This window comes from Morchella sextelata (assembly GCF_020137385.1).
Source record: "Morchella sextelata strain SCLS chromosome Unknown scls_17, whole genome shotgun sequence".
Taxonomy (NCBI): Eukaryota; Fungi; Ascomycota; class Pezizomycetes; order Pezizales; family Morchellaceae; genus Morchella; species Morchella sextelata.
Genome location: NW_025408632.1, coordinates 152,060 through 178,518, shown reverse-complemented (window position 1 = coordinate 178,518; position 26,459 = coordinate 152,060). Strand labels below are relative to the sequence as shown.

General features: G+C 48.1%; 7 protein-coding genes across 7 annotated transcripts; 2 read left to right on the top strand and 5 right to left on the bottom strand.

The window, feature by feature from the left end:
* Positions 1 to 1,596: 1,596 nt before the first annotated feature.
* On the bottom strand, positions 1,597 to 1,893 carry H6S33_004183 (uncharacterized protein; the record flags this gene model as incomplete). The annotated part of the gene is made up of 1 exon (XM_044835845.1): positions 1,597 to 1,893. The coding sequence occupies one exon, from the start codon at positions 1,891 to 1,893 to the stop codon at positions 1,597 to 1,599; it is 297 nt and encodes a 98-aa protein (XP_044690921.1).
* A 902-nt stretch (positions 1,894 to 2,795) lies between these two features.
* On the bottom strand, positions 2,796 to 3,767 carry H6S33_004182 (uncharacterized protein; the record flags this gene model as incomplete). The annotated part of the gene is made up of 1 exon (XM_044835834.1): positions 2,796 to 3,767. One exon carries the CDS (start codon positions 3,765 to 3,767, stop codon positions 2,796 to 2,798), a length of 972 nt encoding a protein of 323 aa, XP_044690920.1.
* Positions 3,768 to 6,614: 2,847 nt separating this feature from the next.
* Positions 6,615 to 6,809, bottom strand: H6S33_004181 (uncharacterized protein; the record flags this gene model as incomplete). Its single annotated transcript, XM_044835823.1, has 1 exon — positions 6,615 to 6,809. The coding sequence occupies one exon, from the start codon at positions 6,807 to 6,809 to the stop codon at positions 6,615 to 6,617; it is 195 nt and encodes a 64-aa protein (XP_044690919.1).
* An 8,419-nt stretch (positions 6,810 to 15,228) lies between these two features.
* H6S33_004180 (uncharacterized protein) lies at positions 15,229 to 16,140 on the top strand (the record flags this gene model as incomplete). Its single annotated transcript, XM_044835812.1, has 1 exon — positions 15,229 to 16,140. One exon carries the CDS (start codon positions 15,229 to 15,231, stop codon positions 16,138 to 16,140), a length of 912 nt encoding a protein of 303 aa, XP_044690918.1.
* A 501-nt stretch (positions 16,141 to 16,641) lies between these two features.
* On the bottom strand, positions 16,642 to 17,509 carry H6S33_004179 (uncharacterized protein; the record flags this gene model as incomplete). Its single annotated transcript, XM_044835800.1, has 3 exons — positions 16,642 to 16,913; positions 16,988 to 17,096; positions 17,165 to 17,509. 3 exons carry the CDS (start codon positions 17,507 to 17,509, stop codon positions 16,642 to 16,644), a joined length of 726 nt encoding a protein of 241 aa, XP_044690917.1.
* Positions 17,510 to 20,001: 2,492 nt separating this feature from the next.
* Positions 20,002 to 21,227, bottom strand: H6S33_004178 (uncharacterized protein; the record flags this gene model as incomplete). The annotated part of the gene is made up of 4 exons (XM_044835789.1): positions 20,002 to 20,280; positions 20,355 to 20,687; positions 20,761 to 21,012; positions 21,087 to 21,227. The coding sequence occupies 4 exons, from the start codon at positions 21,225 to 21,227 to the stop codon at positions 20,002 to 20,004; spliced, it is 1,005 nt and encodes a 334-aa protein (XP_044690916.1).
* A 2,763-nt stretch (positions 21,228 to 23,990) lies between these two features.
* H6S33_004177 (uncharacterized protein) lies at positions 23,991 to 25,074 on the top strand (the record flags this gene model as incomplete). Its single annotated transcript, XM_044835778.1, has 6 exons — positions 23,991 to 24,101; positions 24,156 to 24,404; positions 24,465 to 24,590; positions 24,648 to 24,857; positions 24,921 to 24,992; positions 25,048 to 25,074. 6 exons carry the CDS (start codon positions 23,991 to 23,993, stop codon positions 25,072 to 25,074), a joined length of 795 nt encoding a protein of 264 aa, XP_044690915.1.
* Between the last annotated feature and the right edge of the window lie 1,385 nt (positions 25,075 to 26,459).

Here is a 26,459-nt window from a genome sequence, read left to right as displayed (position 1 = left end):
CGTTGAGCTCCAGGGGATTGATTTGCGACTTTGACGTTGTCCCGCGCAGGATCTTGTACACCCACAGGAACTGGCCCGTGCCCGTGCATGTAGTTTCAAAAAGTGCATAAGCGAGGAACAAGCTCTCTGACTCTCTACGAAACCCACCACACACAACTCCCCGCCCACAACACGAATCTCATTCTCGCCTGATCGCATCCCTCTGCGGGGCGCCTAAACCATCCCCTTACAGGAAACCGGTGAGCAAGACACAAAGCTACAAGGCGTCAGAAACGACTACACCTCCTCCCTCTCCACACTAGTGCATACAATGGTCAATCCCACTTCACCACGATCTACTGGCCTTGTTATCTCCAACATGATTACTTGCGATACTTTGCTCCACCATTTTTCTGGCCTCTTTTGTTTCGATTGAGAATAAGGCGTTCCCAACTACATGATCTCTAGGGATTTATGTCTCTTCTTCACTCCATATACGGGGCATGTTGGAAGTCGAATCATCTCCAAGAGCGAGTGAGAACGCCATATCTCAGTTATAGATACTATATGCAGAGATAGCAGTCTCTTAGGAGCTGTACGGTGGTCTTCCACATAGGAAGTCATATCAAACATCATTACCAGTATAAATGCTACCACGAGGTTTTCTGCATGACATCGGTGGTGTTTACTTGCAATGTAGGAATACAAGCTCAGCCGACAACGAGGAAACACCCTCGTACTGGAGTTCCTCAAAATAGGAGCCGGCATTTGGAGACTTGTCTCCTTTATTTGAAACTTTTTCAACATACGAAAAAGATTCCACCTTGATTTACAATCTTTATCTCAGGATAGGCGAATAGTTAAATCATATATCTACATAAATGATATTCACAGAAGTAAGAAGTTCGGGGATAGGACATCACTGACTGGGGCCTTAATTCGTGGAGAGCTTCAATGCGGGTCCCCCCAACCGTCACCAAAGAAACGAGAGATCTACTCAATGATAGTACTTTTATAACCTTTTCGGATCCTTTTGCGAAGAATATCTATCTTAACATATACTATCACTCTCGTCTCTCTCTATTGAGATACTTGACCCGCTTGCAGCCCCTAGGGCGGATATCAAGTCCAAGTGACGATATCACCCCGAAGAAATGGTCACTGCTCGCCTCGAATGGTCGAGCACAATACACCCCCGGCGGCTCCAATATCAAGAACCTCCACCCAAAGAGGGCAGATCTAACACCCACTGCTCCCCAACTTCGACCACTCTATCAACTCCTGGATGTTCGGGACAGTTCAATGAGGAAACAAAGTTTTTCTAGTAGCTTTCTACAGTTCTAGAAGACAGCAGGTATGAACAATTATGGAAACCATTACACAATTTGTCTGTTCCTCATCCTCCTTAGCCCAGATTACCCCGTCGCCCATTTATACGCCTCGAAGGATGCCGAAGAAGTCGAGAAGTTATTGAAGTTGCGATGAAGTACTGCCCAAGGAATTAGCACATCATTCTCTCCTACGGCGCCACCTCTACCACTCACCCAATCCTCTCTACTATCCCGCACCCGCAACCCCAATCCCTCCAAACCACCCACAAGAGCACTCTCCCCCCCCCTAAAACGCCCCCTGCGGGACCTTCCCCCCACCCCCACCACCCTCCGCGCCGGCATTCTTCGCCCTCTGAGCATACTCCCAATCCACCATCTCCTGCGCCTCCTCCCTAATCAGCCTCCGCCCCGTCCTGCACCCCGGACAGATCTCGCCCGTCTTCTTGGCCTTGAAGTAGCTGAGCACCTTCTGGTGCTCGGCGTAGCTGCGCGTGCACGGCGGGTCGTCGGGGGAGGGGAGGAAGCTGTGCCCGCAGGTGTAGCGGGTCGTGATGTGGTGGCACATGGCGGGGGTTCGTGGCATGTTGTATGGTTTTGCTTTTGTGTGTATTTATGTTTGGATGGTTCGTGGAGGAGGATGAGGAAAAAGAGAGAGGGGGGGGGGGGGGGGGGGGTGTGTAAGATGGTGGGTGGTGGTGGGGGAAACGGATGATTCTATGCGCGGTACGGGATGCGGTGTGGCGATGGACACTAACTGCACGGTCATGTAGTCTTGAAGCTACTGCGCTGCGTGTAGTTTAGTGCTGCGCTTGGATGGAGGGGTCTTTCTGAGCTTGCATTGTGTTTGGGCGGACGTGGATTCACGCATTGATAGTTCCCCCGTTTTGCGCCATGCGCGGGGATGGGGATGGGGATGGGGATGGGGATGGCAATGACAATGGCAATGGATAGAATTCGTGGCGGAGGTGCGAGATGTGTTTCATGTGCTGTGGGAGCTACATATATTCAAGGGAATTACAATTAGGAATTATGTATTTTATCCTCCGTTCTCCCTTGCTTTTCGGGATGTGTGTTTCTTTCATTATTTTTTCACAACTACATGTAGTAATGTACTCCCGCCCCCCCCCCCCCCCATAGGAACAATTACTCTGAGACTTTGAAACGTGCCAGTAAGTGTGTCTCACACTCGGGATGTTACATGCTCTTAATTCATCAATCAATCACTGAATCTATTGAGAGCTGATGCGTCACATGAAATCACTCGCTCATCACGTGACCTGAGTTGTTGGAGATTTGTGGGTTACATACACGGTTGAACGCATTTACGAATCGTGCACGAAAATCCCACATTGTGACAGCCAATGCAAACTCTGTCTTCCCGTCTTGAAACGATACCATCTTTGACGAAAACGCATTAGAATACACAGCTAGACCCAAACAAACAGCTTCTATTTCCACCATGATATCTCTAACGTACAGAAAAACCTAAATTCTTGACACAGAAGCTTGAGACTGCAAGTATTGCACCTGTAGAGTCGCATCGAACGACACCCTCCTCCGCTTCCTACGCTGCGTCTCCTGCGAATCCTCCTCTTCATGAGCCCTCTTCCTATTCGACTTCCGCTGCCCAGCGGGAGAGTCGGCAACTTCCTCAGTCCGCTTGTCCTCCACGTTTTTCCTCACAACTGCCACCTCCTCCTCCTCCTCCTCCTCGTCCTCCCACCCACTCTCGCTCTCACACTCATTCCCGCTGTCGCCCCCATCCATGCTCTCCATGTCCCAGTGTAGATTCTTCGAGTCGTCGCACATGTCACAGTCGCCCAGCTGCTGCCAGTTGTTCAGGACGCCGTCGGCGCAGAGATCGACTTTTCGGCAGATGCGGCCGACGCTGGACTCGGTGTGCATGCAGCCCGAGTGGGTGACGTGGGTGTGGCGGCAGATGGCGGAAATGGGGGCGAGCTTGAGTCGTCGGGAGTGTCGAGAGTGGCGGGTGCGGGCGCGCGGTGGGGAGGGGCTGGGTGAGGGAGGCTTAGGAGAATTGTCCGGGCTGGAGACGGGGACTGGTAAGCCGGGGGAATCGGGGGACTCGGGATTCTCGTCAGACTCAGGGGTCTCAGGAGCCTTGGGAGTCTCGGGGGTCTTCGGAGTCTTGGGATTTTCTAGTTTTGTCGATTCCACATGTTCCGTTACCTCTTCAGACTCTAGTAGGAACTCGGTCAATGCGTCGGCCCTTGGAATTCTCGGTTTCTTTGGCGTCTCTGGTTGCTGAGCCGGGGTTTCCGGCTCCTCTGGGGTCTTCGGTCCCTCCGGGTCTTTATTTTTCTCCGGGGTTTTTAGTTCCTCCGGGGTTTTTGGCTTCTGGGGGCTTTTTGGTTCCTCTGAGATTTTTGGTTCCCCCGAGGCTTTGAGCTTCTCGAGGGTCGCTGCGGCTGCAAGAGCTTCGAAGGTCTCCGACATCCTGGGTGCTGGTGGTGGTGGTGGTTGGGGTAAAATGGTTGTAGTGACTGAATGCTGTGATGAAATGGAGGTTGAAGAGTTCTTCTTGTTGTGGTTGTTGTCGTTGTATGTACGGGCGGTTGGTTGGTCGTTAGCTCCTAGGGTGCAGTGGGTGTTTATTTGTGCGTTTGACGGAAGGTCACTTTCTATGTGCATGGGCCGGGGGGTGGGGTGCAGGTGAAAACCTCCTCAGTCACATGTATGGAGTAGTAGCCCAGCGCAGTGGAATCTGCAAATCTTCTCTCCTCCTTGGCAAATTTAAAGTTAAAGATTAGGGGCCCTATGTCGCAGCAGTCTTTTGTGGGGTTTCTGAAAATGGGGTTCAGGGTGGGGGTAGAGAGGGTGTGTGTGTGTGTGCGTGTGTGCGTGCGCATAGCTAGAATCTTGGCTCTCCACAGGCAAGCAAGGAAGAGTGTTGTTAGGCTCTTCATTGGTTATCACTCGGTTTCTCCCCTGCAAGTCAAGGCCTGGTTTGAGTTATCTGGGTTTGCAATTCACCACAGAGCAACGGGCTTTCTGTGTGCGAATCCACGATGTGTGCGTACGAATCCTCGGGGGTGTAGGAGCAGTATTGAGCGTGTAGTTAGTTACCGATCAGTGATGCCTATTCCAGCCTCGGCCCTCCCTTTTAGAGCTCCATCTACATGTATGTACGTGTTCTTCGCCCAATCGAAACTAGCTGTCTTTGTACGCTGTCTTCATCTGTCGCTAATAACATCTTCCTCCAGCGAGGAGCCAGCGACGAGGGTGCCTTGGTAAAACCATAAGACCAAAATTTAAAATCTACACCGCATCACCAATGATCACAACTATAATAACCAGCACTCACTCACCTCCCTGTTATCCGAATTGAGACCTTCGAGGCTGAATATACTTAGATTCTTCTATTTCAAACATCATGATACCGTGACCAAGTGGGTTCGTGGATCTTGCTGGCCAATTGGAGGTCAGTGCGTCATGATCGGTCACTCGGGCACTCTTTCAACGCATTCCTCATGGCGCGGACACATCGCGGTGAGTGGAAATACCATCGAAGTAGACAGAAAAAGTGAGACATTGATTACATCTATTGGCAAACACAAGTTCACTGGGACCAACAACAGGGAAAAGTGGCATGGAAATCCTAGTATTTACTACATAGGTATGCGTGATCACCCATGATTCCTCCAGATCTACATGCAGGTACGCACGTACCAGCACCGCCATAACACAACCAACGAAGAGAAAAATTCCCGGAGAAAATGAAATATGGGACAAGCCGAGAACTGCTCTGTGTGCTTGGGCCAGAGGGTGAGAAAAGAGGACTTCAGAGAGCAATGAAAAAAGCCCCCCGAGCAGGACATCACGCTACATGCCGACCACCACCTATCCATACCAGCTTTCTGCTCAGGAAACACTGCCATCCTCTATATTCCCAACTGCAACAAGTACACCATCAGTGTTGCCTACAGAAGGGCTCAAAAAACCACCGCGGCCGCACTTGCGCGCCAGCTATCCCCAGCCTTGGCGCATGCCCCAAGCACCCCCCCCCCCCCCGAAAAATCGAGAAAACAACATGACATCTCGCGACACGGGACGAATCCACAAACCACTACTCCCAGGGGGGCACACCAGCGCCGACATTGCGTGGTTGATGCTGTCTTGCGGTTTCGGACCCACCACCGTCAACAACCCAACCACAAACACCCCCTCCCACCAGTACAGCGCCCGGGACAAATTGCGCACGCTCTCCAGCTCCACCCTTCCAGCGCACGTCCTCTCGTTTATCCGCACATATGGCTTGGATATTTGCTTGGCTCCGCCAATGCCCCAGCCAAGCAATGCCACGACCGGATAACATGCACGATCGATCTCGCCTAAATAATTTCCCTTCCCTTCCCTTCCCGTACTTGGCGATGGGTGACAGTTGCGCCTTCCTAACTTGCGGTTAGTGTGTGTGGTGTGTGTTGAGCCAAGGCGACAACAACGTGGTGGCTTACCTCGCGTGGGCTGATAGGGAGATAGGAAGTGGTGATGCGAGGTGGTGATGTCGACGAAGCATGAAGACGAGAGGAGAGGAGATGGAGAGGATGACAGGAGGATGACAGAGGGAGGAGAGAGGAGAGAGCTAGAAGATGACAGAGGGGGGGCTATTGTTAGTATCCTGTCGGAGAAGAACCGATGAAAGGAAGTCAACACCACGCAATCAACTCTACATGAACGCCCACCCACCCGCCCACCAAACAAACAAAACACAAGCAAAAGACGAAAACCGAACGGTATGGGAATGGAATAGAATTTTTTTTTTTTATAAAAATTATTATCGGGTTGAAAATAATATCCATCTACCAGACAGTAACCACCAGCCCACCCACCACCGACCGTCGCCGGTCTTTTTTCGCGTTCCGAAAAGAAAGAAAAAATGCGTCCGTTGACATGACCCGACTGGCTCGCCTATGTAGTATGTAGTTTTCTGGCTTTGAATTGGATGGATGAATGAACGAGATGCATCCCCTCCTCCCAATTGGCAGTCGATCTCCATTCCATTCACCCCATCATACCACCCTCACACGATACGACACGGCCACTCGTTCGTTGGTTCGTTCGTTCGCCGCGCATCCTGCACTCCCCTCCCCCACTTTTCTACCCCTCCACCTTTCCAGGTCCGCCTCCTCATTACATATTCCCGTTGAAGCATCGTCCCCCCATATCGACATGAGAAACAAAGGAAAAAGACAAAAAAAGAAAACAATAATCCACATCAAAAAATCTTACAAGGATCCCCCCCTCACATCCATCCATCCGTCCAGACATCACACCACGCCATGTTTATTTCCCAGCCTGGAAGTCCGCCTCGGCTCGTCTCTTCTTTCGCGCGGCAAGCTTCTTGTGGAGCATGAGGGCAATGACCATGAGGATGAGTACGCCAATGATGCAAAACACGACCATGACACCGCGGTTCTTGGACGGCCAGTTGGCGCCGCGCTTCATGAGGGCGGAGTAGTGGGCTTCGAGGGCAGGCATTTTTGCTTGTTGGTTTTTTTTGGTTTGGAGGTAGGTAAGATGAGGTTTTTCTAAAAAAGTGCGGAAATGGTTGTTAGTGGGTGGATAAGAAGGAGGAGGAGGAGGAGAAGGAAGATAAGGCAGGTGAGGGGAGCTCGGTTGTGCGAGTGAAGGACAGGTGGTGTCTCAGTGGGCTGACATGTGCTCGGGGAGCTATGAGGTAATGTAGATATAAGCACTTGGATACACACCTCGAATTGACAACCGTGTTTGTCTTTCTTCGGTAAACGTGCGAGGTTTATAGGTGATTGAGGACGAAGAGGAGGAGGAGGAGGAGGAGAACAATTAACAGCGACTCTACTCAATCGATCGAATGCAGCAAATAAATGGCACGCGACAGCAGCAATTGACGGAGATGGAAGGAATTGAGCTGAGTTGAGTAAGGCAGAGTGGGAGGGAAGAGGAATGGGAAGCAAGAAGGGAGGACGAGAGGGGGATAAAGAAGGGAAAAATTCTCGGCGGTTCCTCAAAATACTCTACAGCTATGTATCATCTACCCTTTCCTGTTTTAATTCCTTTCTTTCCCTCGTCCACCCCCCCCCCCCCCCCCCCCCTCTTCTCTCTCCCTTGTCTGCTGCTGCTGCTTCAAGCTCTGAGGCATTTTGTGGGTTCACACCGGCTTCGGGGAGGGGGCCCACTACTGGCCGGTTGGTTGGTTGTAAAATGCCTCCGCATCTTTTCTCCTTCGAGGGAAAAGAGTGGAGATTGGCGTTAGATAGTTAGATAATCGTTGTGTGCTTCATTAGGCACAATCTACACCAATATGGGCACCCGGGGGTGGGGGGGGGGTGTGGAAGATACTGATAAATTGCAATTCACGAATGGGGAGTTATTGGGGCGCCTGCAAGTTGAAGAGAGAAAGCCACATGCTCATGACAGACCCCCTTCTGGCACTTTTCGTCCATTGCCAGCCAGCCATGTGTGTGTTGTGCAGCAGCGTTCGAGACAAATGCGTGACCACCATGTGGAGATGGCAGATGATGAATGCCGAGCCTTCCGTAATGAGACACAAGAGCGACCGATGCGGCGCGAAGGCGCCTGCTAAGCTTTTGGGGAAGCTCTTGGCGAACCCATGACAGCTGCAACCAACATGCAACACACCGGTTGACTTTTCATCAACGAATTAGCTAACCCGTCTCTGCTATGCTATCCATCACATCACATCATCGATTCACTACCATCATGCAACCTGCTGTTTGATAACATAAAAGAAACAGTTTCCCCCTCTCATGGTGAGGGAGGGTGTCAGGACTTTCTTTTTCTTTCTTGCAAACCTATTGTGGTTGCTTTGTTTTTTCTTTCCCCGCGGCGACGTTTGTTGCGTTGCCATCGCAATAATGATTACTATTCCCGGAATTCGGCTTCGACCCGGCCTAACCTAACCCTGATGCTCCTCTTCCTCTTTCTCTCTCACTCTGCTCTGCTTGCTCTGGATGCCGGCAATGGCGGAACCCGCCTTACTATTTTGCGCGAATACCACGACCGCTGAAACTCAAATTTCCGGATTGGCCTGGGGGAAAGCGGTTGCGGGAATAACGCCGAGAGAGAGAAATACCTTTCGCTTCCGATAAATGGATGTCGGCTGGATGATGACTTACGTCAGGCTATAAAACTCGCAATAGCAGATAAACATATGGGGGATTAACAGCACCAGTACGTGCGTGATCAGAGGGGGAATGTCAGCCTTTACTCTTGGAGACGTGATGTGGGGAGATAAGGATAAGTATGAAGCGAGCGCATCACTGTGTAGATGCCAGTCCCATCATCCCACCGTTCTGAAAGATGCCCGCCCGAACATCAATATAAAAAAAAAGAAGATGGCGAGGAAACCGCTGCGCGATATATCCCCTACTCCTACCGGGTAGGAAGAAAAATATGTAACTGGAAAAACAAAACCAGGTCCAGGTGAGGACGTGAGGGAATAATCCCGGTTCGGGCCGCACGGCATCATGCCATGTTTGTTGTCATCGTTCCTCTTGTGCTGTTGTTGTCAGACAAGGGTCCGTTCAGGTTCCCCAGGGGTGGAGGGGTGGAGGGGTGAGGCTCTACCAAGATAAGCGCGGATGCATCGGCGAGTGGATTGGAATTTCGTATCCTTGATTGGTCCCAGTGGTCCGCTGGGTTAGAGTAGTTGCTAGTAGTTAGCGGAGAGTGGAGAAGCTTGAGTTTCTAGAGTAAGGTACATACTCCAGAATCTAGATCGGAATGAAATGTGGGTGGGACCTGCATAACAGAGATTCAATATAGGTACTTTGCAGTCGCTCATGAATGATCACTCGACCCGAGGGAATTTCACAATGCTGCAGTGTCCAATGCCGTCACATGCTGTCGAATATTAATCCGAACCGGATTTGGTGGTTCCCAAACAGCGAGTCTCGCTGAAACACTATTCTGAAATCTGTTTTTCTACTACAATCGACAGTGATATTCTCGTCATTACCATTAGGATAGCAATTCGTAATCTAGAAATGCTGTTTTACCGGTCCGTTCTTACTTATTGTAATGATACTCGCCCGTAAGGATATAGACTTTCGGTCCCGACCGTATCCTTTTATCAAGAGTCGACTGAACCCGGTGATAGAGGTTTAGTAACGGAGTATTCGTTCCAAAACGAACGCTTAATAAATATCGGGGTTGGATGTTGTCGGTTCATGTTGGTGTCAGTAATATTTCTAAACCATAGCGGAGAGGTAAAAGAAGAAGCCTAAACGTCGAGTTTGATCTGTTTCTAGTCTGCGCTTATATGGGGTCTTTCTTACTGCGTGTCCTCATCCCGAAAGCGTACTTACTTTAAACCTGTCCTGAACTATGTGTTAATGTTAAGTAAATTAAGTATAGTCGTTTACTGTCTCTTGACGAATACTGCTATTTGATGAATAGGGGTTCTAAGTATGGTAAGAAATAGTTAAGCAATAGCTAAGTTGTGAGATCTCTAGTTCTTTTAATTTCTATTGGCTTAAAGTCTCCTGTTCGTTAATTGGTAGAGACGGTGAACGGCGGTGTGCGCGCATCATCCTTGTGTAACGATTTCCAGCCATTATTAGGATAGCCGAGTGATAAAGTATGTCTGATGCGCGTCGATCACGGTTCCATGGCTCAGTTGGTTAGCGCGTGGTGCTAATATCATACCTCGTCAGGGGTAGCATGTTAACGCCAAGGTCGAGGGTTCGACCCCCTCTGGAACCAATCATAGCTGTCTGTCGATTCCCTTCATCCTTCGGGTATCATCGGTGGTCCTTTTTTTTCTTTGCTGTAGTAAAATCGTTCTCAAGTGATGTTTTGCCGACTTACTTATGCTTGGCTTGGCGGCAATTGTTCTGCCCAGCGTGTATTGTGTTAATAAACAGATGGTTACTGTTATGATCTAGATAAGCTCTATTTTAAGACTGGATAGTATACCTTTTCATATCTTGCCTTACTCAATCCCTCAGACACGCTTGAACTTCGGAAGCAAAACTCCAATTTACTTCATCAACTATCACTCGTTTAATTGCTCGATGATTCACGTGACCCAATTGACCATTGGAAAAATTGAGGGCAAAGGACTTCCGTACCATGGTTTTTGATAAAACACGACTCGGATACCCCTCGGAAAAGGTTTTGAACTCTTGTATCACCGAGTGTTGCCCAACAAACGGTCCGCATTCTGAACTATCGTCGTTGTCCACCAAAAAATAGCGAGAACTGTCGTTGCCCACAAGAAACCAACAGGACTGTTGTTTCACCTTGCCTTGTAGGTATGGGCTCTGTGCTCTGTAGAAACTGGTCCACCTCACGAATAATAGCTTTGGCTCCCCGCCTTCTATACCTAATAAACAACTATTTCAACTTTTGATGCTTTCGAAAGATGTGTCTAGGACTGGTATATGAAAGAACGATTGGGACCTTGTAGTATCGTAAGGGAGCTATTCGTCACGTTCAACTTTGTTCGACTTGCGGGCTATCAGGTCATAAGAAAAAACAAGTCGTGAACCGCATGGATAAGGAGTGAAAGCAGTCTAAGTACGAGACTAATTGCAGTTAATACTACCCGGAATCCATAGTATCTGAGTCTTTTATAACTGCAAACCATGTTATATAAGACCTTAATGGCACGTGAGTCCTTTATCACTGAAAGTAATGCTATATAGGACCTACAGTTTCCAGTAGAATTATTACGAAAGTCAGAGCTAAAAGAGTGGATTTGTTGGTCTGTGCTCGTAGCAAAAAGCCTTTTAAGGGCCAATAGGATTATCGGGTCACGGAGAACCCACTTTTGTAAAAAATTTACTGGAAACTGTATTGGTATCTAAGTTTAATAACCTTCGTGGTACGGAAGTCCTTTGCCCAAGAGTTGAATACTTGAACTTTAGTTCAAAAGACCCTGAGAAGCTATTGTGCCTCGTCACAAGACTTGCAATTATAAGCAGAGCAAGGGATTAGTGTGATAGATGGAGAAACCTGTACTTAGTAGCATCTGTATGATTCTTAATCAAGTAATCAATCAATCAATCAATTTGTATGATTCTAATTGCAGTTGCGATGCGCGGACCATATCCGTGTATAGCAGCTAGCTATAGGGGGAGGGGGTATTCGAAGACAGCATGAGCCGAAGCCCGTATCAATCTAGTGTAGAATATTTCCTTTTATTCGCAAACAGAGATTCTCACTTGATAAAAATTGGAGTGGTATAGCTGATCTTCCCGGAAATCCTGCTTCACGCAATTTTGGTAGAAAGGTACCAAAGGAAAAGGAAGGAAGGAAGCAGAATGTGCCTTTTCATAGAACTGATTTGAAAGATACCTGTTTCAGTCTGTTTAAAGATACCTGTTTCAGTCTGTTTAAAGATACTGTGCTAGGTTTTCGGACCGTGTTAAAAGTAGATATGTACAGTCACTCAGCAAAAGTGTTCGTGATTTAGTTTTAATGTCAGTGCGCAGTGTGGCGCACCCGTGATGTTGATGTTATTAATGTAGAGATTCAAAACAACGAAAGATATATAATATAGTTCGTGACTATATATAAAAGAAGATCGGCGATTGATCTTATTCCTCATTGAGTCCGTCTCCATTGGTCACTGGGAAAGTTTTCTCTTGGGGGGTTTTTGATGGTCCGCCACGGTTACATATAGAGAAATGTCTCACTCCGAAATCGGAATCACGAACACTTTTGCAGAGTGGCTGTATGTTATAAATTTTAGGTGTGCTAGAGTTCTCCCATTGGCTAAAGCCTATTCCTTTCCTGACGCCATCGTCGTTGGATGAGCTATTGTACGTATACATTTGTTCTTCGGAGGGGATCCGGAGAAGTCCCCCAACTGAAGGTAGATGAATCCGCTGGGCGCATGGAGGAAAATTCTGCATATTAGAGCGAAATTCTAAGGATTCTAAAATTAGAGTATGTACTAGAATCGAGATGAGTTCGTTAGAGGTACATACATAAATAAGGGGGGCTACGCATTGGGATATCTCGATATGGCAGTACACAGCGAATTTACCACATATATATTCTCGAGAACTGGCTAACCAATGGACGTTTGCCGTCGAACCAGATTTTTCAATGACCCCAATCGCGGAAAGACTTCATGTAACACGGGAGGGGCCCGAGTGGTGGTATATATGCAAACTTTACAAAAAAAGATGGTGTGCGACGGATGGGATTGAAATCCATACCTCTGGAGGATCGTGTTGAGTTTTCGGAGATATGCAGGGTCTAGATGTAGATGTTCAGGGTCCAGGTAGATCATAAAGACACACGGGAAAACCTCTAATGGTAACAATGTAAGTGTGCATTTAAGGTTTATGCAGGAGGGCAATTCGAATAAACCTAACCCTAAATGTTGCTCTTGTAAGACTTCGGTTTGTTTGTCATGGCCCACACCGAACATTTAGCTCTATATTTATTATTAAGACACGACACCTAAGCATCAGGCCTAAGATATGTTGATCGATCTCGTTGCTCTCCTCCGTCTTATCCTACATACTCGGAATCAATGAGCGTACTGGAGGGCCTCCATATACTACACGGCACTACCGAATTCTCGATACCCCTTAGTTGGAGTGTATATATCAGTACTCTAAGGAATGCTCACTGCACAGGGATCTTGAGATCGCTTGTCTTGCGGTAATTCAATACACCTCCCCCGAATCAATCGATCGATGTGTGCTCAACGCATCTAACGATGTTATTCGGTGAAGAAATGCTGAATGGTATTTATCAGCAGAAAATGCGTCATGTTTCTGATTTCTAAGCTGTCTAAAATCATATGTTACGTCTCATTGGATGGGACTTGAGGGCTGCTTTTGCTTGATGTATATGCATGTATACATTGGTACTTTCCCGAGATGTGCGGGTAGCTACTTGAATGATTACATCGATATGCCGAGGTAGGATCCTAGGAACAACTGGTGTGGACAACAATAAATTACTACCACGCAAAATTACTACCACACCAAAAGTAGGGGATGGCTACGAGACTAAAGTTTTTGACCTGGTACCGTGTCAGACTGGGAATCAGGTCATCACCATACAAATTTGGTCGTGTTTGTTGCCGAGCCTTTTCGCCTCAAAAACCTAAGTCAAGATTTTGGTGCTGTTGCCATACGACACGATTCTAGGTCTGACATGGTACTCGGTCAAAAACGCTACCTAGGAACTAACCCTCAGTTGATTACAAGCAGCCAGAACAGACATACCAGCATTATGGGGAAGATCAGCGCCGTAGATCAACGGACAAACTTATGCTTAACTAGTTCAACCAGTGGAGGGACTCAAACCTTGCGAGTGGTAACCATGGTGCCACGAGTGAGAATGGATGACTGTCTGCTTATAGAGAAGGAAGTCTCTGCTCTAACAAAGAATGGCTATAATTATGGAATTATTTAGTTCTATTATGCGATCCCAGGCTATGGATTGATAAGCAATCTTTCTCCGCGGTTTATCATAGAGCTGCATATATATAAAGCACCGCTTGTAACACCATCATCGAATTCCAGGCTCTGCACAAAGACTGTATACCCCGATTGGATCCGGCAGTTTCAGGTTCACCGGTTGGGTCCACGGCGCACCACGCACGGAGGTTAATGTGCCACATCATGGTAACTTTATTTTAGAATTGGTGTTACTTATTTTATAATTAGCGCAGAATAGATGGAGGAGCACCGCAATTCTCATGATCATGCACCTCACTCATACTCGCTTGGCCGAACCTTGATAACAATTGGCTTAACAGACTACAGGACCCTTAAAAGCCTTTTTTCCGTTTCTCTAGGGAGGGTGGCTACTGGATGACAGTCCATATTTTGCTATTGTTATAGACGCTGAAGCTATTGAAACCTATGTTTCCTTTTTCTTGGGCGTTAGATGAAGATGCGATTACCGACACAAGCACGTCATCCTTCATCGTACCAAAGGTTCGGGGTTTAGGTAGATACGATCAACGGGGTAGGAATCTTAGATTTCCTGGTATCAAGTTGGTTGTTCCCCCACTCCAAATCGAACATGTGTTGCGTTAGCTCGATTCCGGCCGGGGAAGCAGCTTGTGTTTAAGGTCGCCAATCTTTATAATAAGACAACTCTCCCTGCTCCTTCCTCTGCTGATTGGGTGTATGTGTGAATACAGCGAGCGGTGTGTCCACTCGGATAGTTTATACTGTAAGCATGGGTTGACTCTCTGCATGCAGGACCACACAGGCAGGCTAAACTGATATTCGCGAAAGAGGTAGGGATTAAGGCGTGATTTTTCGCTAACAGTAGTGGTCAACGTCAACGACACTTTTCGCCTGCTCCCCGAATAGCATACGCCCGGTCTTTATTAGTCACGTCTCCCGTCCATAGAACATCATGGCAACACCGACTTCTAGCCTTATGTCTCTACACTTATCCGCCAACTGCAAGCTGTCTCCGGCATAGCTAGACAGCTAGTACTAATGTCAGGCACGAATCTCCCGGTAATAATGCGAGTACATATGTACATACATAGTACCTACCTACATATACATAACACCACATATGGTTGCCATGTCTTTTTCTCGGGCGAAAAACGAGAACAGCACAACGATCGTGCTGCACTCATTCATTATGCTCATCAAAGCAATGAGATGCGGACAAGTCTTTCTTCTCCCTGTCCAGCACTGCGCCGAGAGGTTACAGCTAGAGCTCTAGCATCATCCTCGCCTAAATGATGTGATCTTAACGAAGGAGTCACACTGTTCTGAAATTGTTAATAAACATTGAGATAATGCTCTGGTTTTATTTTTATTCTCCATCCTGATACCTGACGGCAGAAAAGTACTACTTAGTACTAACACTATTACTTCTACCTCGGATTATAAATAGCTTACTATATAAGGAAAGACCAGAAAACCAGAAATATCTACCATCCATCCTCCACAACACTTTAATGCCTACCGCCACGCCCATCCAGACTCCAAAAGTCAAAGCCATGGCACCCGCCCAGATTGATCACGTCGTGGTGCTAGTCCCGTACCAAGACCTCATCGACCCTCCCAAATGGGTGACCGAGAACTTTACCCTCACCCCCGGCGGCCGTCACTCGGACGGCAAGACCGAAAACAAGCTCATCGTCTTCTCAGACGGCACCTACATCGAGCTGATCGCCTTCATCAACGATAACCCCAGCCTTCGCCGCGGCCATCCCTGGGGAAACAAGAGCTATGGCTTCATCGACTTCGCGCTCACAACCCCCGCCGGGAGTAACTTCGACTACGCCGGTCTCCGCGGGCGAATCAACCAGAAGAGCGGGAGCCTAGGGATTGACTATGACCAGCCCATCGAGGGCGGCAGGAAGCGCGACGACGGGGTAGACGTTCGCTGGAAGGTCACATTCCCAAAGAACGTTGTTGGCGCGGGAGTCCCGGGGTCAGATATCAGTCGAAGGGGGGAGATCCCGTTCTGGTGCCATGACATCGCCGGGAGAGAGCTGAGGGTTGATACCGTTGCCGCGAACGTTACGCACCCGAGTGGTGTCAAGGGCATTGCGCAGTTCACGATACTGGTACCGGACGGGAAGATGGACTCGTATGTGGACCTCTACTCGTCCATCATGGACAGCAAGCCCGTCAGGATGTTTGGCACAACGCGGTTGCCGCTAGAGACCCCCATCAATATTCCGGGGCTGGTAAAGCCGTGGGTGTTCGTGGAGCCGCCAACCCTTGATGTTGAGAAGAAGCGGTTGCTGGAGAGGGGGCCGGGCATCATTGAGATTGCACTGAGGTTGGGCGTGGAGGGGAAGGTGGGGGTGGGGAGACCGTCTATTGATGAGAATGGGGTCTGGATACATTTCTTGAAGTAAGGGGGTTTGGTGGAGTTTGCGGCAGTTTGGGTGTTTTTTTCTTTCTTGCTTTTTTTCTTTTAGCAGTGATGGTCATCCTCGGGCTTAGAGCTAGGGATAGTCTTATTATCGTTCGCACGTGGTAGTTAGTTTTGTTTTCGATAAGATGGAATGGAATATGCGGTTTAAGCTTAAATTACCTCTTCTCGATTTGTGACTGGTTGATAAAGTTCTATGACTGCCATGAAACCCGGGTTTATATTCTTGTATCCTGCGGCCTCGGGATACATATGATGGGTCAAATCTCGGTAGGTATATATATAAACCCTAACCCTGTATAAATGTACCTGGGTGGGTGGTGATTGCCGTTGCAAGAAATGATAAACAAATGGTATTGAGCTACAAAAAATGGTATACAGAAGAACGCCTCTAACAAATAAAAAGAAAATACAACAATGACAGGAGATCGATAACCAAACCCAAATAAAAACAAAGTCGCAGGTTCCACCCATCATCATCACATTAATAGGCTCTAGCACGCAGATACAGAGCCTGCAAGACCCCCGCAAACACGACCGTCGCCACACCAAACAGCACGCCCCGAGCCCCAGAGCCGAGACCGGCACACTTTGTAGACTTGGAAGGTGAATCTTCGCTTGGGATGTAGTGGCGGGAGAACAGGTCGTTCTGGATCCAGAGGACCTTGTTGAATGCGCGGAGGACGGCGGATTTGGTCTTGTCGTCGAGATCGGGGTGCTCAATTACGGCGCCGAGGAGGACGTCGATTACATAGGCTGCCCAGAGAAGCTGTGGGTTAGAAGTTGTACGGATAGATAGTGGAAATAGAGGGAGTGAGGGGGTGGGTTACCTAGTAGCAGGGCCATGTGGATGTATTCCACACGCAAACCGGGTTTCTTAGCACGGTGGGCAAATCCGGCTACTCCGGTGTGCATGAGAGCTACTTTGTCCAGGTATTCCTATTCCTCCAGTCAGCTTCAAACTACAAAACAATTCCAATTATAGCATGGGGGCGTGAAAAACCTACCCAAGTCGATGCCTGGTCGTAGTCCATGCTGACAAGCTTCACAAGATACCCCTTCAAGAAGCCCATCCTAAACTTGATCTGCGGGTGCTCGAGGGAGAGGTCCTCCACTGCTGTTGGTGCTTCGCCTTCATAGCCTGTTTGCCGGGGGACGAATGACTTTGCGGTGATGTCGAAGGAGAGGAGCTTTTTGTAGACGGCATCTACGACGGTGGGGACTAAGGTTGCTACCACGGTTTTTGAGGCGTTGATTGCTTGTGCGTCTTCGGCGGTGAAGCCGACGAAGGCTTTTGCGTATGCAATTCTGGACTCGAGGGTGTCGAGGGATGCTGGGTCGATATGTTGCATGTTTGGTAGATGTGTTTGGAGGATTTGTTTCAAAGGTTTGAAATTGAGGTGTAATGATTTGTCTGTTGGAAGTGAAGTGAGCTCAGTGATGTGTATAGAATATAAGAAAATGACTTTACCACGAGGTGGACTAAGAACCTTTTATAAAAATTCGCAGGTCCATGCAGGGCCCTGTGGCGTATAGCTCAGGGTTTATTGGAGTATTTCTCCGGGTCTCGTGAGGCTAGTTAGTAAGGTACAACCACCACTCATGTACCAGCTACAACGTTTCCCCGAAGAAGCCCGACCTAATCGTGGGGGTTGCTTTTCAAGAGAGCCGGCCCATAAGCACTGACAACACTTTAATTTTGACTGAGGTAGGACAGCGCTGACGGCTATGATTTGATGCTCTCTCGACTTCACTCGAGTATCAGTAGTAGATTATGCAAGATAAGATGCTTGAGCCACTTTATTGTTGTACCTACATACCTACATGTACAGATTGTGGTTGTCTCAGCCAAGAAACCGTTTCACCTCAGTCGCGGGAGAACCCGCCTTTTTTTTCCCACTCTAACCACGGACCACAGTATCGAAAACTAGAATCGCATGATTTTGGAGCTTAGGAGTCAGGTACAGATGACATGACGTTGTATTTGTCGTGGAAAAAAAATGAGAACCTCCATCTCGGATGGTTCGGTAATAAATTTTTCGAGGGCCGAATTGTAGAACTCCGCGGACCGCCGCGGAGGTCTACTCCGAACGGTGAAAAGAAGCCGAAAGCCGGGTCTACCTGACCGTTGAGATCCTTCAACTTTGCCCGGAGTTACATAGACATCGCAACACCACCGCCTCTCGCACATTTATTGCGTAAAAGTTACCCCAGCTTTCAAGGATGAAGGGAGTACGATTAGTCACGAGTTCGGAGAGGAACGGGATCAGCTTACCTACTCTTCATGTTCTACCTTTTTCTTCAAGAATCTCACAGTCATAGTGGAACGAGACGAGTGTAAAACCGTTGATTTGAAATAGAAAGTAGTTTTCTTTCCCCGCGGAGCCCATGGTCAAATAGTAGGTTCTTCGCTTGATACATGACAGTACATGTATGTAACGAACCTTTCACCATGGCATGACCTGTTCTGATACTTGCATAGCATTGCATCCGTATTGAGTATTGAGAGACTTCTCTCTCTTTGAGCACATCAGGAATTAGCGAATATATTCTCCACAAACTCGCCAGGTCATGATCAGCAGACGGGGCGTACCGCGGTGTTTAATAATCGCACTGTAATCCAGTAAGCAGACTACAACAATTAAATAAATTATTATTCACCCCCTGGCCATATCAGCACTGAGTCCCAGTAAGGCTGCCAAGGCCTATTCTCATTGGTTCCATCCAACCTTAACACAGACAGACCAGTTCTCAACTGATCTCCGCAGTAGCTACTAGCTAGCGCTGCGTGCCCGGACCTGTGAGTGGGGGTGCCGGCGCATGGGGTGCAAGACGTGGGAGAGAGGTTTTACACCCCGTATCGAGAGATAATATGTGGTCCTTCCGCTCATGAGCCCCCGAAATCGTGGGGAGTCCCATTGGCGGTTGGGGAGTTACTATTCAGATAAGCTTATAAGTCCCGTCGAACGGTTCGGAGTTAGGGGCGCTGCTACATGCAGTGTTGATCTCACCGCGCCTAGCGAAGAAGAAATGGGGTAGAGAAAGAGGATCTGAGATGACTGGACTGTCGGAGTGATTGCATTTCTGCGCGTTTCCTGAAATGTGTTGTCTTTAGAGAGGGACAATGAAAGATGACTGGACGGTCGAGGGAAGTAGCTCTAACATGTATTTAACACACGTATGCCCCACTATCACTTGTTTTAGGTGGCCTTTTAAAGCCGCCATGAAATCACCCTTCCTTTTTATCAACCTACAAACGGACAAGGTACTCAGGGTGAAAATAACAAATCCCAACACCAAATCATAGACCAACCTTCATCCTATCGTAGAGTTTTCTTAATCCTTCACCCTATCGTGGAATTGTCTTAATATACTTTTTAGAACTGTTTTTTCTTATCTCCAGCACTTCATCGAGCATAGCCCTACTAGTAATAAGGTAACCATCCGAAAACGAGAACAGGAACACATGAACGGTAATATCTGCGTATTTATCATGTTTTGATCAGACGGTCTTGGCTAGTAACGAGTAGTAAATAATAAAGGTATCGTGTAGGTAAGTTTAGCTGATAACTGGGGCTAAAATCACCAGCTATAACTGACAGAAGATATCAATGCAGATGTCGTTCAAAAGCGACAGTTACATACAGCCTAATCATCTGTCGCATCCATTACACCGGGAAATACCCCAAGACGCAGGCTGCAAAAGAACTTTAATTCAATGACACCTATCCGCTAGCTAAAGTGTTCCAATCGACGCTCGAAGTCATATCCAGGTACTACAAAACAAAGCAAGAGACAAAGAAAAAAGCAAGAAGAAAAGTAACATATACACAACCCCTCTCTCTCACATATAATCCTTGCACTCGCCCTCACAGTACTCCCACAGCTTCTTTCCGTTCTCTTCCAATCCATTCGTGATATCCACTCTCGGCGACCCAAACCTTCCCCATGGGATGACATACGCGCCATTATTCTCCTCCGTAATTTTCGGCGACAGCCCCGCCCACATCTCTGTCAAACCCCCGTAATAGGCCGGATACGAGATAACTGTATGAAGGAAGACTTGTATTATCCACGGCGAGGTGCGATCTAGCTTCGATTTCAGGTTCCCGGGGTTAAGCGACTACCATAACATCTAGTATTAGTTCCCCGCACACGAAATAAGATATCATTGGTTGATGGGTACATAGTACTTACAAGAGACAAAACACCCGTTCCCTGCAGCCTCTTTGCCAGCTCCGCGGCCAGGATAATGTTCGCGGCCTTGCTCTGGCCGTACTTGAGAAATCTCCCTTCCACTGGCATTATCGTGGACTTGAGCCCCGTCAGTGGCTTCTCAAAGTTGATGTCATCCCAATTGATACCCCCAGGGTACGGCGAGCTGTTGTTCGCGAGCGAGGCAAGCCAAAGTACACGGACACTGTTCTTCGGTGTCTCTGGCAGTGCCACCGTCTTCACCATGAGCGGTGTAAGGAACGACTGGAACAGCCATGGAGCAATCACATTTGTTCCCATCTGTATCTCATGCCCCTAAACTCCATTTCTGTGAGAGGGTGCGCATAAGGCATATAGCGGGGTATGAAGGGGAAGAGGGGCTGCTCACATGTTTATCGACTGTTCCATCCGGCGGCAGCATGATCCCCGCATTGTGCCAGACCACATCCAGCCTACTCTCCTGGCGCATGAACTCCTCCGCCGCAGGCTTCACCGTGGCCAGATCCGACAGATCGATGTGCAGAAACTTGAGCGTGCCCGTCGAGGTTGGGTGCTCCTTCTTGATTGCCTCGATTGCGGTCTCGCCATTGGTGGCGCTGCGGCCGGCGACATAGACGGTTGAGTTTTTGAGATAGAGGATCTGTGTGTGCCCGCACGTTATGTGAGTCCGCAGTGACACGAGCACGAGCGAGCGAGCGGGCGTGTGGTACGTACCTTGCAGAGCTCGAATCCCACGCCTGAAGCGCCACCAGTGACGATATAGACCTTTCCTGAGAGATCTGGGAGCGACGTCTCTGTGAGTTCTGGTGTCGGGGGGAGGATCTCTGTGTATGTTTGGTATAGTGCAGCAGCCATTGCGATGTTCTCGAGGTTATGGTGAGGAGAAACAGTACTGCAGTGGGTGGTGGTTCTATAGATACTTATACGACAGACGAAACTCGACCCAGATAGCAGGCAGACCCCAAAAAACACATGTCACAGGTACGTATGTGTGCAGACCTCAACTGCCCAGATGCCCCAGGATGTGGCCAAGGATGGTTTGTGGAGTGTGCGCGTATCTTAATCTCTTTTCCTCCTCGGGCAACAATCAAAAAAGTATCTATAAATAACCACTATCTCAATCTCCAGCTGTTTGTTCACGAAGTAAGCTTATCCTATAGCCACATTCCTCAGTCTGTCGTCTTTCTTCTAAGTCTCCGTAGGCAATACAACAACTTCACGGATGCCCGTTGCAAGTCCGTCGGGAGTCCATGTTCGGCATCCCTGCGCGTCCCGGATCTCCCTGTCACTCATTGACGTCTGTCACGGCGTCCGGGCTATTCTGTATCCGGTCCCGCGCATTCCACTGATGGGAGAGACTGAGAGATCCCTTTGTTCTCTTCAAGAGAACAGGCAGGGACATATCGCAATCTTTCCGCTAACGCCGGTCCTAAAATCTCGTCTGCTGGTGGTTATCTTCATGTGCCGTAGTTAACCGAGAGATAAGATAAGATGATCGTCGCCTGTGTCTGTCTAAGCGAGACCGGGTATGTCGCATGTGTGCCTCGGCCTCGGTTGTCGATGGCAGTCAGGGTTAGGGGTTAAGAACCATCCACCAGTGCCAGGGATCGTGAGGAACTGGCTGGGAGTTCGATATCCAGATAACTATACCTGGAGGGTGAAGAGCGACTAGGCGGTTACTCAGGTATACTCGGGGCATGCAAGAAGAACCTGAAAATGACTTTTTATGGTAACGACCTCTGATTCGTGGCTGGCGAAAAGCTACACCAAATTGAGCCCCTGCTTGCAGCTTGCATTTTCAGGTTCTTATTGCCTGCCCCGAGTATAGCCCGGGGGCTATGAAGATTATGATGAGTGGTCCAGCTGCCTCTTCGACGTTTCTCAAAAGGAGCATGAAGACCCACGGAGTGAGAATCTGTGAAGGTGGTTCGTGCTACGTGCTACATACTGACTTACCTGCGAGGGGGTGTTTTTGGATCACTATTAAATACTCCCCTGCAATGAAGCTGAAGTGTGCACGGCCTAATAGACCCCCGCGGCCGACAGCTCAATCTACCCCCACTTCATTACTAGCGATGTAGGTAGCTCAACCTCCCCATATATTCCCCGCCCTGGACAGTAGTAGTTGTCACACCCAGAGCTCAAGCCTCAGTCTCAGACAGGGGTAAATAGTAGGTAAATACTTTACATATATCACACTTAAGCTCTTTAAAAAGGCTTTTCAGGGATGGCATGGGTAGCTCGGCATGACGTGACGGGCCGGGGCGGGGCGTGGGTTTAACTGGTCGAATTTGGAACCGGGCCGATGATTCTTCCGCCGTATGTAAATAGCGGGCCAATTCTGCTCTAGGTTGCACTTCGGAGGTTGGGGGGAGGTGAGGAATGGCTCTATTATGTAGGTACAGCTGGGTTCTTAGATAGCGGGCGGGGGAGACGGAGGGTTTTCAGGTTCCTGGTTGCACGTACTATAAGTCTGACTAGCTCTTGAATCCAGCCAGGTCTCTGAGCTGGGTCGGTAACCTATATAACCACCGAGAGCTCTTATAGTAGGAATATCATTAACGAAAAACACCAAACCAACCGCATCTCGCACCACATTGTTTCCTTGGCGCCATCTATACGTTTTCTCACATGCCATGACGATGATCGGCAACATGGTGCAATTGCGCAAGGGCCTGTTTTGTTCTCTAGAGTCTAGAGAGAGCAACCGGGAGTTTCTAGCTATCCAGAAGAAGGGACAGCGTCCGTTAGATGAGGATAGAGAGCACACTACGCAGTTGTCCGGTATTGACAGAAGGACAAGTGATAGTAAAGAGCATGGAAACCGAACACCTATCCTTAGCACTCTGTGAGCTGCCCCTACCAACGAGTGACTGAGTGCTCTCTTAAGAGACTACCGGCGCAGTTATAACACGTAAGAAAAGACTTAATGATGGTGGGAACGAAAGCAACGGGGGCTGAAACTAAAGATTTGAGCTGGAAGCCTGGGTGGAGGATCGACTGATAACTTTGTGATGAATATTTAGGGCCTTAGGCGGGGTATATGACTAGGTGTAGTTTTTGCGAGGTTGATCGGAGGCGCGGGTGTCTGACTACATGTAGTTACATCGTGATGGAGGGCTGAGAATGCATAATCACTATAAAAGATCGGCAGACCTATTGAAACTTCCAGAGAAGAACCGGTCGATGAAACGATACCAGCGCCGGGGATGAGGCATTCATTCCCAATCGGCCCGAACATCTCGTAACCAATCCCGCTGAAGAATGGGCGTGATCGAGTGATATTCCATGAGCGCACACGCACGGATATCGGATAAATATCCTTGAACAGGCAAAATGTGCGTGGACATGCTTGTCAAATCGGACATCTAACATCTAAGACACTACATGTAATTGACCAGGTAAAGCTTTGCCTCCTAGCTACATACTATGGGACAGAATAGGTATCGGCAGTTAATAGAGTATGATCATATGGCCGTCGCTGTTCGCGCCGCATCAGTGTGTCCCATTGTATTTAACCCCTACTCGGTCATAAATCAATCTCTCTTAAAGTTCTAGGAATTGAAAGTCCTGTCCCTCCCAAATATCTGCAACAGGACCCATACCGTATGCTTTTCGATGTTTGGAACTCGCGCTCCTAAGTTCACCCAGAAAGATGTCGTCAGTCTTAGGGGTAAGGTGTATGTGGTTACCGGAGGCGCGTCCGGGATCGGGTTGGAGCTCTGTAAGGTTAGCATTTGTGTTTCCTTTTGAATACATTGTTCACTAAAGCAAGCTTTGCAGGTTCTGTACTCAAAACATGCAACTATCTTTCTCGCTGGTCGCAACCATCAGAATGGCGAAAAGGCCATCTCGGAGATACAGTCAGCTTCTCTGAACTCAAAGGGCACGATAAAGTTCATCTATGTGGACCTGTCGGATTTATCAACAATAAAACCTGCCGCCGAAGAAATTCTCGCGCAGACAGAGCGATTGGACGTGGTCTGGCACAATGCCGGCATTTGTAAAGTCAAAGCAGACCAAACAAAGCAGGTATGCCTAATTTTCTAATCCAGTATCAGACGGGTGTGATAACTAAGAAATAAAGAACAGGGTCTGGAGTTAAACCTGTCTGTCAACACAATCGCACCATGGTTATTGCAGTCGTTCTTGACTCCATTGATGTCAAAGACCTCTGAGATGCCATCTACCCAAAAGGATAGTGTGCGGGTAATCTGGGTGAGACTCCTGCTATCGGACCTAGATTAATGTTCTGTAGACGTTAACGTATCTCAGGTTGGTTCTTCGGGGCATGCAAACTCACCTTACAATGGTGGGATTCTGTGGGAAGATATCAACTTCCAAAACGGCTGGCATGGGAATCGAATGGAAGCTCTGCTACGACAAGAGGACACATTTTGGAAATATGGACAAAGCAAAACAGCCAATATTGCCGTGGGTATTGAGGCAGCAAAGCGGTGGGCTGGGAAGGGTGTCCTGAGTTTGGTAAATGCAATATTAATATCAATACATTCAGTCTGGATATTATCACTGACAACGTATATGTAGACTGCTGACCCAGGCTGGATAACCGATACCAATATACTGCCGGAACATTCAAAATGGATAATATCTTGCATTGTGAGTTATTCCAGACATCGTTTTATCTCCTCCGGAATACGTTTCTGATCCCTAGGTAGCGATTATTCATGCACCCTATTGAGTGGGGCTCGATAAATTACCTCTTTGCTGGGGTTTCTCCCGAGGTTAGCGAAGAGAGGTATAATGGCAAATATATAATTCCTTGGTGCCGGATAGGAATATCTCCACGAGATGATATAAACAGAATGCTACCAGAGAACGGGAAGAAATTGTGGGAGTACTGCGAAGAAGTGTGTAAGGATTATATGTGATGAGGATCGGTCTGTTTCGGTGTTTAGAGAGCTGTATTTCGAAATGTAAAATTATCATACAAAGCTGAGAGACGTCTGGTTCGAGCGGGATTCCTTTTTTTCGTAGCAGAAAGTGGCGGAACGAATAGATTGTCTTGGCGGGAAGTGCTCAAGAAAAGAAAGCATACGGAGGTCTGATAAAACTTGGACGAATGATAACGGCAATAGTTGGTACCCTTATCAGCACTCTGTCTGTTAACTGTTAGAAAGAGCGAGTGTAGAAGAACAGATACGTAGTACGCACGTGTATATATGCAGCTTGGATAAAGATCATGGCACAAAACAGGGCAGTACTTATCTAGTAGGTACTGCGATGACTTCGGGTAGCCTACCTCTTAAGTCTAGATCTTCAAAACAGCATAGTCCTCGGGGGTGCCCAGCATCTTCGAACAGGCGTGTCCTTGTTGGGCCGGGTCTGATCGAGAAACAAACATGTCCCCTGATTTTGACCCGTCTAGATTTTGGGTTGAGGGCACACACCTAACTCTATTAATGCCAGGCTAGGTTCAATTTTCACAGCAAAGAAATTCGACATAGGGAAATTATCTGCTGAAAGTAAAAAAAAACTACTATTTTACCGTATCTATCACTCTGGCGTCCATTGACGTCTTATCTAGCTGGCGTATTACCACTCTGCATGGGTGAACACGAGACTAGAACCAGCCAGAATGACGAGGATACAATACACTCCATTATCTCTGAAATCAAGAAAGTCTTTAGGTACAGAAGCTCCCTTCAACATGAATACCCAAAGTTGCTAACTGTCTTCTTTATGAAAAGCCAAGTGTTACCTTACATACATATATAATCTCTAGAAATGAGCAAGAGAGTCATATGCACTCCCACTGACTCGGTCCTCCCGGATCCCCGTCTTCACAATCGCCAGCCAGGAACCACACTCCGCCAATTTTAAGTATAAGCTTATGTTTAATATACCCCGCATAGATGAGTTCGCCCCAAGCCAAGGGCTTGGGAAGCGACATGTTCGGGAAAATATCCCGACAATCCTTGCAGAAAGTGCTTATTTAGGCAGCTCCCCCCACTAGCACCGCCGGATCCACCACAGAGTTGGCCCGGAGGTTTTAATATCAAAGTTTCTCGGCGCTGCGGTGTGGGCATCGTGAAGAGTGAAAACAGAGTGGGCCAAGTGCGGATA